General features: G+C 41.3%; 1 protein-coding gene and 1 long non-coding RNA gene across 18 annotated transcripts in view; one reads left to right on the forward strand and one right to left on the reverse strand.

Moving 5' to 3' along the window:
• The window catches only part of LOC129778889 (allatostatin-A receptor), an 81,284-nt gene that overhangs the window by 65,677 nt on the left and 950 nt on the right, over positions 1-14,657 (forward strand). For all 17 annotated transcript variants that reach the window (XM_055786043.1, XM_055786044.1, XM_055786046.1 and 14 more), the window contains 2 exons: positions 8,229-8,304; positions 14,465-14,620. In XM_055786043.1, the coding sequence (XP_055642018.1) occupies positions 8,229-8,304; positions 14,465-14,620 (232 nt within the window). The remainder of the gene's footprint in view (positions 1-8,228; positions 8,305-14,464; positions 14,621-14,657) is intronic.
• On the reverse strand, positions 12,497-13,607 carry LOC129778894 (uncharacterized). Its single transcript, XR_008743522.1, has 3 exons — positions 13,375-13,607; positions 12,917-13,315; positions 12,497-12,860 (listed from the first exon to the last, which is right to left on the reverse strand). It is a non-coding gene; the product is annotated as an uncharacterized LOC129778894 (long non-coding RNA).

Here is a 14,657-nt window from a genome sequence, read left to right on the forward strand (position 1 = left end):
GACTACGAGAAGTTGCACTGAGATTACGGGCAACAAACCTTTCCATAAATCTCGAAAAGTCGCGGTTCTGTGTGACTGAAGTGCCTTATTTGGGATATATTATCGGAAAATCTGGTTTGCGTCCCAATCCTGAACGGATTGAAGCGATAGTTAACTTCGAGAGACCATCTACCTTGAGAGCCTTGAGAAGATTTTTAGGGATGTGCAACTATTACCGAAGATTTATTTCAAGCTTCAGTGAAGTTGTACAGCCTCTTACAGATCTTCTCAAAGGCAAACCCAAGGCAGTACGTTGGAACGACCTAGCGGAAAAATCATTCGTTAAAGTGAAGGAGTTATTGATTAGTGCTCCAATCCTCACAAATCCTGACTTTAGCAAAGGCTTCAGCATACACTGCGATGCTAGCAATACGGCTATTGCGGGGGTGTTGACCCAGAGCTATGACGGAATAGATAAACCCATAGCATATTTTTCACAAAAGCTAGGTACCACGCAACAAAGGTACGCGGAAACCGAGAAAGAAGCACTAGCGGTTCTCAAATCCATCGAAAAATTTCGATGCTACGTGGAAGGCTATAAGTTTACGGTCTACACAGATGCATCCGCACTATCCTACATATTACGTAGTAGTTGGCGTACATCGTCAAGATTGTGTCGCTGGAGCATCGAGTTACAACGGCACGATATGGAGATCAAGCACAGACGAGGCGTAGACAACGTTGTGCCTGATGCTCTATCTCGGGCTGTGGAAGTGCTCTCTGTTTCCTCCGACGAATCTGATTGGTACCAAATCATGATGAAAAATGTACAGAAACAACCTGAAAAATACAAAGACTTCAGAATCGAAAATGGAAAATTAAGAAAATATGTAAACAACTTCGAAAATAACCTGGATTACCGATTTGAGTGGAAGACTTGTGTTCCTACTTCCCTCAAAGAAAGCATCTTAGTGCAGGAACATGACGATGCACTCCATCAGGGATATGAGAAAACCCTGGCGTTGGTCAGAAAAAGGTATTATTGGCCGCAAATGGCAAAAGAAGTTAGGAATTACATTCAGAAATGTACAATTTGCCAACAAAGTAAACCCAGCAATCGCTCCCAATTACCTCAAATGGGACAACAACGAATCACCTCAAAACCATTTCAGATCATTGCTCTAGATTTCATACAATCTCTGCCTCGATCTAAGCAAGGTAACTGCCACTTGCTAGTTATTATGGATTTGTTTTCGAAATTCTGCTTGTTGTTTCCAGTTCGAAAAATTTCCACTTCACTCGTTTGCAATCTTGTTGAAGAAAATTGGTTTCGACGCTATTCGACACCGGAATGCATTATTACGGACAATGCGTCCACATTTCTGTCGAAAGAATTTAAAAAGTTACTCGAAAAATATAAAATTACCCATTGGGCCAACTCTCGCCACCATAGCCAATCCAACCCGGTGGAGAGGCTGAACAGAACGATAAATGCGTGCATTCGAACTTATGTTCGCTCAGATCAAACCCTTTGGGATACACGTATATCAGAGTTAGAATACACTCTGAATAACACTCCACACTCCGCAACAAGTTTCACACCATATCGCATTCTTTTTGGTCATGAAATCGTTAGTTCCGGTGACGAGCACAAAATGGATTTAGATGCCGAAACGCTTTCTGAGGAACAACGACTTCAAAACAAACTCAAACTTGATTCCTTTATTCACGATTTAGTCTACAAGAATCTGAAAAAACAACACGATAAGAACACCAAATATTACAACCTACGATCTAGAACGTATGCTCCGGTATATTATCCGGGTCAAAAAGTACTAAAAAGAAACTTTCGTCAGTCCTCCGCCATCAACAAATACAACGCAAAACTGGGACCATGTTATATTCCCTGCCTAGTTCTCGCCCGAGTCGGTACAAGTTCCTATGAATTGGCCGATGAAAAAGGAAAGTCCATTGGAATCTTCTCGTCTGCTGATTTGAAACCCGCTTCCTGAAAAGAAAAAAAAAAGTTAAAGAAAATATGTAATTCGTGATCTCATCAATGTTGAATCTTACCAGTCAAAGTATTTGTACTCATTCAGCTGCTGCAGAAGTTGAATGGTGCATCTGAAAAAGAAACAAAATTTAGTAATACATTAATGAATGTTACTTACCTGCCCTCGATTCACTGCATGAATAGAAACAGTCTTGCTTTCCAGAATAAATCCCCATATTCGTATTCCAAACATTACTCAATGTAAATAAAACCGATCTCTGAGGGAATCCGATCGAATGAGCGCTCTTCGTCTAGAATTATGCTGGAAAATGAAAACGTTTCTCCAAATATATCTATCCTCCGAATTTAAAGAAGTGAACTGAATTAGTAAACAAACTAATTGTGACATTTGGTATTGTTCACCAAGGGTATGGCATCGCCCTGATTATTCATTCGTTTTCGCTGTGTCCTGTTTTCTCTCGCGAGTGTGAGAGAATATCAGGACACCAAATATAGCCTTTTACACCCCCTCAATTCTCTTATCCCCGGGTAAGTGATGTTTGAGTAGGAGTTGTTTTTCTTCTAAGTTTCAAAAGGAACTTAGTTCCTTTTGAAAGACGGACGGGGAGGTAATGTAACCGGTAGGTTCCATATCATATGTGTCTTTGACACCTTTCAACACACCCACATCACAACACAACAAACTACACACACAAAAACTGCGCACAATGCGAATACTGCAGCGTGTCGTTCCCCTGGTAATCGAAGGCAGATGGCTGCGTCGGTTTGAGCTGTAGTGAGAACCGCATGTGAAGTGTTCTACACACCGCTCACTAGGCAGGGCTCTCAGCCAGATAGCGAAGGTACAAACCCATTGTCGGAGTTGGGTTTTTTCCGCTTCCCTCCAACAATAGGCTTGAACACTCGGCTAAAGGCGATGGTCAGTCTTTCTGCCTAAAACTATGAACGGGAGTAGAAGTGCGCGTCGTGTGTAGTAATTTAATTTTTGTATTTTGTGTGTAATATGTGTATTCATGAATTTTTGTTGTAGGCATAAATGAAAAAAAGAAACAGTTAGTGGAAGGAATTGTAGAATAATTGAGTTTGTGAAAAAAAAGGTTTGTCAGAATAGTAGTGAAAGATAGAAGTACATAATATAGGTTTTTTTTTTATAGAAATAGGAACCTGAAAAATAATTAATTATACACTTACCTGGAAACCCTGAAAAAGAAAAAAAAACTGAAAAAAAGGTAAAGTAAAATAAAACGAGCATGTGGTGGCGAGTGGTGGTGGTCTTCGATCGATACAGTGCTAACCTCAACTGTGCAGGTCCGCACAGTGGGCCTTTTTTTATGTCTTCTCCAAAATAGGCATCAACCACAACTTTCTAGGCAGAAAGTGTAGAGAGCCACCAACAAACTCAAGCGATTGGCTTACAGCAAGACCGAGCACTCTAACCGCAACTTTTACAACCGATTGCGAAGGACAATCGAACCTGGACAGACGTGTCCCAGAGGACGAAACAGGAAGACATATTCACACAAGGATATGGATAAACAACGTATCACACCAAATTGAGGACCACACCACATTGCTCAAATACATAACGATTGCGCAAGTATACAAAACCATAAACTGTGACGTCACAAATAGTAAAGTATATCAAAACACATAGAAAAGTATATGTTTAGAATTAAATTAAAAGTAAAACAAGTATTTACACATAGAATTTATATAGTACGCCACTACAAACATAATACACGTGTAAGAAATTAAAAGTTTGGTTTACATAAATTTTCGTTTGTACACATATTTCCGTATTTCTGTTTGTCGTTTTCCCGAACTCAAAAGGAGTTGTCAGGCCTCGCCCGCTCTAGTTTGGTAGGAATCGTGTGCCCTCGTCAGCCTTTGAGGAAGTTGGAAAACGGCTGAGGGTTCTGTCCCTTGTTGCGTGTGTATAACACTTTTAGGAAATTAAACCCGAGCTCCCGATTAACAGCTAGATGCTGCCGGTGAGTGCTGGGAGAACGACCCTGTGGTTTTCTCATCATGCTCTTTGAGCTAGACACTCATAGTCACTCACGAGTAACGAACAGGAAGTTACAAGTCAGAAAAAAGATTGGCGGTTTCGTCAGCTGTACTGGCTGTGGAGTCATTGTAGACTACATTGATTGGCACGAGGTTGGTAGCCCTTTGTCCTTTAACGTACCTCCAGAACATCGATGGGTTTTGTTTCAAGTTAGATTCCAGTCTGCATATATATTGTTGATAACTGGAAGTGTGTAATTCGTTGTATGATGATTCAATTTGACGCAACCAGTCTCTATTCACATCTGATCTGAGAGCAAAGAATCGTTTACGTGCTTTCCTTAGTCGGTTACGCAAGTTGCGCAGTTCAGCTGTCCACCAAGGTTTCCTGCTAACGCTGCTTAAGTTACGACGACGGCGCGGGATATTTGAGCGAATAATTTCGTTAAGTTTGTCGTAGAACAGAAAAACATTTGCGTCAACAGACCGTTTGTTAAGAAAATGTTGCCAGTCGATGGACGAAAACGCGACGTTCAGCGAATCAAAATTGCATCGCCTGAAGTCCATGTCGTTCTCATTCGAAGCTGGGAAGATTTGGTGGCAAGTGACCGAGCTTTGTAAGTCCACGAGCAGGATGAATGGAGGGTGATGTGCGTCAATGGGCAGCAGTGGTAGTGGTGGCTGAAATACCTCAGTGATATCCGGAGAACTCGTGAAGGCTAAATCCAGAAGCCTCTTGTTCGAATTGACATGCGAATTCACTTGAACCAAGCCACACGACGAGATGGGATCAGCTAGATTTGTCTCTTGTTCACTGGACGCGTTTGATTGTAAGTATCCGTTGATGTCCTCCTCGAAACACCATTGTAGATGAGGAAGATTATAATCACCAATAAGCACGATAACGTCGTTCGGTGATGAACGATCCAATAAATATTGAGCAGTCACGGCGTGAGCTGAATATAGCCCAACATCTGAGCCCGGAGGAATATAGACAGCAGAGATAAACAGCGAACGGTGAGGAAGTAATATTTTTACAGCAACCTGTTCTAGCTGATTGCAATCAACTATGGACACCGCCGTGCAGTGCAGTGTCGGTTTCACAGCAACAAGGACGCCACCTCCTCTCGAGTGGTTACTAGTAGCCTCGTTGCGATCGCACCGGAATACGGTGTAGTCCGATGTAAGCTCTGTGTTGCAGATATCGGATTTGAGCCACGTTTCGGTAAACACGATTATATCGTAGTCACAGCACGATAGTTTCAGCTTTAGTTGTGTCGTTTTAGTGCGAAGGCCTCTGACGTTCTGATAGTATATAGATAAAGAGCTGTGATCAGGTTGAGGCACTCCGTTGCTGACGCTGATTGTTGTCATGGTACGTGAACAATCGAATCCGCCGGCGTGGCAGTTGGACATAACGTTGCCGGGAACTGCAGGTTTGTTGCGTCCTGGAGTTGAAACACGTTTCGTAGAGAAACTCGAGGGTTGACGATTAAACGGAATAGTACTGAAACCAAACAACGAATCAGGGGTTGGACTGATCGGTGAATTAACGTACTTGCCTGATGAGACAGGCTGGACAGCCCCATCACCATGTTCGAACACAGGGCCGGGACGACTGCGGCAGGAACCGATGAAATATGGCTCGACTGTGCTGAAAGGATAAGGGCTGTCCATAGAGCCTGTTTGTGCGCGTCCCGGGTTGACCACATTGACAGATTTACGTGCTGGTTGATCGTTCTTTACAAGTTCTAAGTCGAGTTTTGACGAGATGAAATATGACCGTTTTTTTGGTCGTGATCGAAAACACGAATGTTAACTCCTTCTGGCCAGTACCAACCATCGCCGACCACGTTGGATATAGCTTTATTAACGGTCACTTTGAATGATACAAACTTTACTTTGATACACTTTGAATGATCATACGGAGTCAATTAAATTTATTTTTCAATTTCATTTTACATGATAAACACTTGCAACCTTTTTTCCCATGCACTGTCAAATGTTTATCCGTCAAAGGAACAAATAATTGTGTGACTCTGACATTGTTCGTTTACGTTTTTGGTCGACGTAACGAGAAGTAAAATTGAATTGAAATTAAGTTTAGAACACTTCAAAAATACTAAAATTTCAGTTTCTGTTAAAATGTTAAGGGCCCGACATTTTAACAGAAACTGAAATTTTGAACGCTAGCATTGATTTAGGAAAACAAACTAGTTCGTTCATTTCATTTGCTTATTTTTACTTTCAATAACAACACTTTTCCTATGTAGTGGACTATTATAACTTCTTCCGTGATGATCAAGACCGGCACGTTATTGTAAATGAGAATCGCTACCGCTCAATGATAACCGAATATTTTTGGCTCAAACTGGATGATATGGACTTGGACAATATGTGGTTTCAACAGGACGGCGCCACAAGCCACACAGCGAATCTAACAATCGATTTATTGAAAACTAAGTTTGGTGAGCGTGTTATCTCAAGAAATGCCGTCTCGGCGGTGCGATTTAACGTCATTAGACTATTTCTTGTGGGGCTACGTCAAGTCTATGGTCTATGCCAACAAGCCAGCGACGATTGATAAACTTCGTACGAATATCTAACGTGAAATTGCAGCAGTATCGGCCGATTTATGCTTGAAAACCGTCGAAAATTGGGTTCAGCGTCTGGACTCCTGCAAGTGTGCTCGTGGTGGCCATGCAAAAGAAATCTAGTTCTGTACATAATGGCATCAAATGTACTTTCACATGAATAAAGAATTTCATTGATATCCAAAATAGTTTTTGTTCTATTTACTTTTGTAGCGCTCTAATTGAAAAACCCGATTTTAGCTTATTCCAGCTACGGTCTCACTGACGAACGTATGCGAAATATATTTTCTTTAATTTTCTTATTTTCATATATATTGGGTTGGGGAAAAAGAAATGTCGTATATTGTCAATATATGGCAACACTTAAACAAACAACGTTTGACAGTGTTGTGATTGTCCTTTTCAGTCTCAAGTTATAACGCGTCAAAGATGGAGTCCACCTAGCAAGAAATTCGCCATATTTTACGTTTTTACTACCTGCGAGGTAAAACTGCAACGAAGGCTGCCGAAAAAAATCGTGTAGTTTATGGACCCGATACTGTAATGATTCGCACAGAGCAGCGTTGGTTTGATCGATTTCGTTCTGGTGTAGTGGCTGTCGAAGATACACCCCGTACTGGTAGGCCAATCGTCGTGGAAACCGATAAAATCGTTGAAATCATCCAAGTAGACCGCACATGTGAGCACTCGCTCGATTGGCCAGGAACTGGGTATAGACCATAAAACCGTTTGGAACCATTTGCAGAAGATTGGATTCCAAAAAAAAACTGGATGTATGGGTGCCACACGAGTTGACGCAAACAAATCTTTTAGACTGAATCAACGCATGCGATGCACTGCTGAAACGGAACGAACTCGACCCATTTTTGAAGAAGATGGTGACTGGTGATAAAAAGAGGATCACGTACAACAACATAAAGCGAAACAAGTCGTGGTCGAAGCGCGGTGAGCCGGCCCAAACCATCGCCAAGCTCGGATTGACGGCCAGGAAGGTTTTGATGTGTGTTTGGTGGGATTGGAAGGGAATCATCCACTATGATCTGCTCAACTATGGCAAGACCCTCAACTCGGTTCTCTACTGTAAGCAGCTTGACCGTTTGAAGCAGGAGATTGACCAGAAGCGGCCAGAAATGATCAATAGGAATGGTGTTGTTTTCCACCAGGACAACGCTCGGCCTCGCACATCTTTGATGACCCGCCAGAAGCTACGGGAGCTCGGATGGGATGTCCTATTGCACCCACCGTATGGTCCGGACCTGGCTCCAAGTGATTATCATCTCTTCCGGTCCATGCAAAACGCTCTTGGTGATACTAAGTTGTCCTCAAAAGAGGCTTGCGAAAACTGGCTGTCTGAGTTTTTTTGCAAATAAGGAGGGGGGTTTTATAAGGGGTGCGGGGTGGTTGGATAATGAAGTTTCCTTCTAAATGGCAACAAGTTTGCGAACAAAACGGCGCATAGTTGACTTAAATTGGGTAATTTTGAGTATGTTAAATAAAGCGTCAAATTTCGATCAGAAATACGACATTTCTTTTTCCCCAACCCAATATTTTTAAAAATTAAAGATTCGTATATATTCACAACGGATGTTGAACGGCATTTGTAAATATTCATATCAATTTCTATATTTTTACAGGCGAGGAAAAAAACGAGTAACGAGAATGGTCGTTGTAGTGGTATTCGTTTTTGCAATGTGTTGGTGTCCAATTCAGGTAACCGTTTGTTTTTAATAGCATCGTAATATTAGAATTGTTTCGCTCAACGAAATCCCTCATATATTCCCCCGAGTCCGGGTAAATCGTAAAGAAAATCATATATTGAGAGATTGAAGATGCTACTTAAAGGGTGTCGATTTCATAATATACCTAGCAGAAATGATATGAGAGAAGAGATCTTCGTTATGTTGGGGGAGACCCGTTACCGTTTCTCCCTTTCAAAATCTGAAAGCTACCGTTAGCATTTTAGAGAAGTAGAAATCCAATGTAAGCAGCGCTATCATCCACTTTTCAGAGCTACAGTGATTTGCCTCTTATTATTATTAATGTCAATTATTCGTGTCGCACTACAAGTCTGTCCAATAACCTACATATCCTTATTGGACAGACCTGTAGTGCGACACGAATAATTGACATTTCTTTCTCTCGAAAAGCATCAACTATACGACTCGATTATGAATATACGAGGGTCGCTCAAAAAATATGTTTCAGTGCCTCAGAAATCGCGGAAAAATATAGTTAGGACAAAAAACAAGGTGATTTTCGTAATCTACGTTTTATTTTCTATTTTTCTATATAATCGCCGTAACGTTCGAGGCATTTTTCATAGCGTGGCACGAGTTTTTCTATTCCGAGCGTGAAGTGCGTAGTGTCCAACTTTTTGAAGTACGATGTAACTGCGTAACGATTTTATTCAGTGTTATCGAATCATTGACCGCCGAACGCCTGTTTCATCTACCTTTTCTCGGATATGATCGAAAACAAAAAGAACTTTTGCTGTATAACATCGTTCGCTGAGTAGATTCAATTCGAAACTAACGACCCTCGTTGCTATGGAGCTTCTGAGGGTCATCCAAGGTAGTCGACGTAAAGCGAAGCGTACAAATTTGTGTTGAATGGATTCAATTCTTTGGATGCTGTTTCCGTAATACGGAGCTCAAACCACGAACCACGACTAGTAAACTTTTTCACGAATGTATACGGAGTTTCTATGAACAATAGGTAACGGTACTAGATATAAACAAAATATTATTAGCATGGAATGATAAGAGGAACTCTTTCAAAGGAAAATAATTCCGACCGCAAAGGGTTAATGTCGATGAGTTCGATATATTGATTGAATACACGAGCCATGCTTGCATCGGGGTCATGGTAAGCATAATCAGGAAAGCGGAAGGAAGGCGAAGAAAATCTGTCGAAGTTATTCCGGGCAATCGATATTTTCTCGGATGTGATCGAAAACTTCAATTGATGCTTTATTACATCATTCGCTAAGTAGATTCAATTCTATAAGGTTGCAATGACCCTCTTTGCTAGGGAGGTTCTGAGGATCATCTAAGGTAGTCGACGTAAAGCGAAGCGTACAAATTTGCGTTGAATGGACTCAATTCTTCAGATGCTGTTTCCGTTATACCTAAACCACGAATGAGTACTCCTAGATAGAGCGAATAAAAGAACGGTGCAGAACTTTGAAGCACTGTATGGTTCGCTAGCGAACCAGGATTAACTTTTTTCTTGGCTACCGGACCGTCGAAGGTAGTGCATCGAAAAGTAAAAACGAAGTTTTACGTGTAGAAGTTCCGTGCGAGAGAAAATAAGGGTGGTAAACGACGCGTTCCTGGGAACCGCAACGGACGTGCGACGTTCAGCCCTCCTCGCTTTGGTCCGATGGAGAACGCACAGATCAAGAAAGTGCCAGTGGTTAACGTGCCCTATTGTCATCGTTGCTCCACAGTCAACGGGTGAGTCAACCGAACGCTGAATACTGGTTGAGCCTAGCGACCGCTGACAGTAGCTGGAATCGACGAGGTTGACTTCCGTTTACGAGCATCGTGCGTGAGTAGCCACAAAAAATCATACCTCTCTTCCTTTCCTCGATCTAAGGGCCCCAACGAATCTTGCTCGGCCTCATTGTGTGCTATCACCTGAAAAGAAATAAAAATATTAGGCTGTCAAAAAAGTCCTGCGGTATTTCCGCGAGGTGTCGTTGTAAGGGCGTAGTTCTAGTTGTATTCATTGTATCGAGTCATACTATAGCTTGTTGGAAAGGTATTTTTGCGCGCTATAAAATAGTCCTTGACAGTGTTTTGTTTGGTTAAGTCGTTCGTGAGTTATAGTGTCGCAAATATGGAGCAAAATAAAGAGAAAATCTGACATATTTTACAGTACTACTATGACAAAGGCAAAAATGCATCTCAAGCTGCCAATAAAATTTGTGCAGTTTATGGACCCGATACAGTTTCCATTTCCTGCGCACAACGATGGTTTCAACGTTTTCGTTCTGGTGTAGAGGTCGTCGAAGATGCGTCACGCTCCGGAAGGCCTGTCGTCGAAAATTGCGACAAAATCGCTGAATTAGCCGAGAAAGACCGGCATAGTAGCAGCCGTATCATCGGCCAAGAGCTGGGGATAAGTCATCAAACCGGTATTAACCATTTGAAGAAGCTTGGATTCACAAAGAAGCTCAATGTATGGGTGCCACACACGTTGACGCAAAAAAACATCTTTGACCGTATCGACGCATGTGAATCGCTGCTGAATCGCAACAAAATCGACCCGTTTCTGAAGCGGATGGTGACTGGCGATGAAAAGTGGGTCATTTACGACAACGTGAAGCGCAAACGGTCGTGTTCGAAGCCCGCTGAAGCGGCTCAGACGGTGGCCAAGCCCTCATTAACGGCCAGGAAGGTTCTGCTGTGTGTTTGGTGGGATTGTCAAGGAATAATCTATTATGAGCTGCTTCCCTATGGCCAAACGCTCAATTCGGACCTGTACTGCCAACAACTGGACCGCTTGAAGGTAGCACTCATGAAGAAGAGGCCATCTTTGATAAACAGAGGCCACATTGTCTTCCATCAGGACAACGCCAGGCCACACACTTCTTTGGTGACGCGCCAGAAGCTCCGGGAGCTCGGATGGGAGGTTCTTTTGCATCCGCCGTATAGTCCGGACCTTGCACCAAGTGACTACCACCTGTTTTTGTCCATGGCGAACGAGCTAGGTAGTCAGAAGTTAGCCACAAAATAGGCCTGTGAAAATTGGCTATCCGAGTTTTTTGCCAATAAGGATGCGAGCTTCTATAACAGGGGTATTATGAAGTTGGCATCTCGTTGGGAACAAGTCATCGAACAAAACGGCGCATATTTGACTTAAAACAGATGATTGTTACTAATTTTATGAACAAATGAAAATTCAAAAAAAAAAATACCGCAGGACTTTTTTGACAGCCTAATATATAAATAAAATACTTACCTTTCTCTTTTCATTACATGTGGAATCCATTGCTAAATCTTGTCCTCTAATAACGACAGTATCGTGAGTCTGCTTTGTTTGGTGAAGAGCCGACCCAGGGGTTAATGATAGTCTCTGAGCTAGCCGCTACTACTACGTAAAACCAGCTTTCGATGCTGCTGAAACAACGTATGAAAAATGTACTCGAAGAGTTAACTTCGAATCCAAAATAATTCCAAGAACCTAAATGTTTGTAGTTCTATTCAACGTAGATCCATATAGTTCATAATGGAATCATATCGTTGATCGTTTTGGAGTGAAAGAGATGTCAGAGCACTTTGAGCTAAATACGATTGGATTTACACCAACCGGCAAACGTTGTCAACTGTTTCAGAAGAAATGCGGCATCTTCATAGTTTTTCACACTTATAAAAAATAGAAGTAATTCGCATAAGCAGGTTCCATACATTCTAGAATCAGGTTAATGTAGTTGAGGTACAGTATGGAAATTTAAACTAACAAATAACCATCAGAAAAGTGTGCAAAATACAGAAACTAGTAAAATGGTTCGAACACTCCTAAAAATGTCTAATTAGATGATCAAATGTCCAATTATTCGTTTCGCACTACAGGTCTGTCCAATTAGAGACAAATCACTGTAGTTCTGGAAAGCGGATGATACCCACATTCCGTTTTGCCTGCCAAGATCGGGTCGATGAAATGTGAACAATCGACCTCAAATGCTGCCACCTTGCAATCGAGTTATCGACCTTTCATATGCATTCATCGAACAACTTGACGCCACTTTTTCGCCAACATGTGCAAGGCGTCGACCTGCTTGCAGCGCTGCTTCCAGCACTGCTTGCTGCTTGTTTGTATTGGTTTGTTATTGAAAATGAAAAGGAAATATATTGAACGATTTTAATCATTTTATTGAAAAAAATAATAAAAATCCATGTATAATAAAAATAATAATGTATATAATGGAATCGGTGCATCCGGGTTGTCTGGATTGACGATTCAAATCCGACTGAGTACATTGATGAATACCTCCTTGCCCTGGATGACACAGATATGTGGCTCAATGTGCGTGAAGCACGGGATCTCCGATGGGGAAAATTGCTCGAAATACTATCGATGGCCAGGTCCTGATACTGTTGCTGTTGATGCTGTTCCCCGGAATAGCACCCTGGTCTTAAAGGATACTGTTGCGGGAAAGCTGATGCTGTTGGCTGGTGTGACAGAAGTGGAAATAAGCAATGTGGTGATGAGGGAAATCATCTTTCTCACTCGCCGATTGACTGAGTCGGATGTATTCATAGCTGAAACAAAATAAAATGATTAGTAAGTGAAAAGCAGAAATGAATTCCCTACTCACCAGTTGTATGATCCGGATAAAAATGCGAACATTAAAATATCATGCGATTACGTTCGCTTACCTCTGCTGTTTTCATTCTACTATACAACGGAATCAGTGCATTCGGGTTCCTCCGGGGTGGTAATTCAGCTGAGCAAGTTGATAAATACCTCCTTGTCGTTGAGTTTTCGTGTCTGAAGAGGATTTTTGAATGTGCGCGAAGCACGGAACCTCTAATGGGGAAAGTTCTTCGCAATACCATACCATGGTCAAATTCTGCTGCTGCTGCTGTTGATGCTGCAGGAAAACGGATGTTGTTGGACGCTGTGATAGAAGTGGAAATCCGCACTGTGGTGATGGGAGAAATCATTTTTCTCACTTACCGATTGATGGAAGCAAATGAGTCGAATGCATTCATAGCTGATAAGACAAGATAAAATAATTAATAATTAAAAAGTCGAAATATATTTCATACTCACCAGTTGTATGATCCATTTGTTTTTGTTTGAGATGACAGTTTAGCAGAGTGAAAAAAAGAACCACCAGTGATTCCATTTGGTTTGTTTAATTATTCAGTATTTTCGACTAACGAACTATCCGCGTTGACGATATTGGGGAATAGGCATGACAGTATGGATTTGCAGAAGGAATGAATACACTTTTGAAATGAAAATTATGAATGAACATGATTTTTCCTTAATCAAATTAGTACTCTATGTAAGTGAAAATCACCATTGCCTGCAAGTGGTGAAAAAACGTCATAAAAAATATGTTTTGAGATAATTTTATATTATAATGACAAGTTTTTTTGAGAATATCTGAACGTCTATAGAAAATAATTCAAATTAGGGTCATGACAACGTACTTTAAGTAGAAAAAATTATGCCAAGAAAAATAGTTCATACAAATTTTAGCAAATATAAACTGATTCGGGCCGACTAGTATGATAGAGAATAGTTTGCCTCATACAAACTAATGCCGTATCTAGATGTCGATACCTAATCGTCATCATCGTGAATAGGTAACAGCGTTACGGTCGTTGTTAGGTCGATGTTTTTTTCGTCGATTGGATTGTGGGTAGCGCTGCTTACATTGGATTCTCGAAAACGCTAACGGTAGCTATCAGATTTTGAAAGGGATAAACGGTAACGGGGTTTCCCGAACATAACGAAGATCTGTTCTCTCTTATCAATTCTGCTGCATTATGAAACCGACACCCTTTGAGGAGCATCTTTAATCTCTTAAACAAGCAGAAATCGCATGGAGCGACATCTAGTAATAAGGAAGGTAAACGACTGGAGTTCCATATTTTGTCAAAAAGTCCAGATCAGTCTGCTATGAATAAGCTTAGATGGCTTGTGCGCAATTTTCGCAGTCATCTTCAGCTTGTTCAAAATTTTATTCATGTTCAGAATCCTTGCTGATCCCAACAACCTCTTTCATACGGTCAAAGGACGATCTTCATTTGCCAAATTTTTAACACTCTCGTCAGATACTTTTGAGATGGTATGCGTATCATTTTTTATTTCAAGTAAATAATATCAAATAATTCTCGTAATCGGTTTACAGGTCATACTTGTGTTAAAATCTTTCGAGGCGTATGAAGTCACACACTTCAGCATCATCATTCAAATCGTGGCACACGTTCTTGCATATACAAATTCATGCATCAATCCAGTGCTTTACGCTTTTCTGTCCGACAACTTCCGAAAGGCGTTCCGCAAGGTAGGTTAGAAAGTGTCGACACATTTTGAGTGAGTGT

The sequence above is a fragment of the Toxorhynchites rutilus genome, chromosome 3 (assembly GCF_029784135.1).
Source record: "Toxorhynchites rutilus septentrionalis strain SRP chromosome 3, ASM2978413v1, whole genome shotgun sequence".
In the NCBI taxonomy this organism is placed as follows: Eukaryota; Metazoa; Arthropoda; class Insecta; order Diptera; family Culicidae; genus Toxorhynchites; species Toxorhynchites rutilus.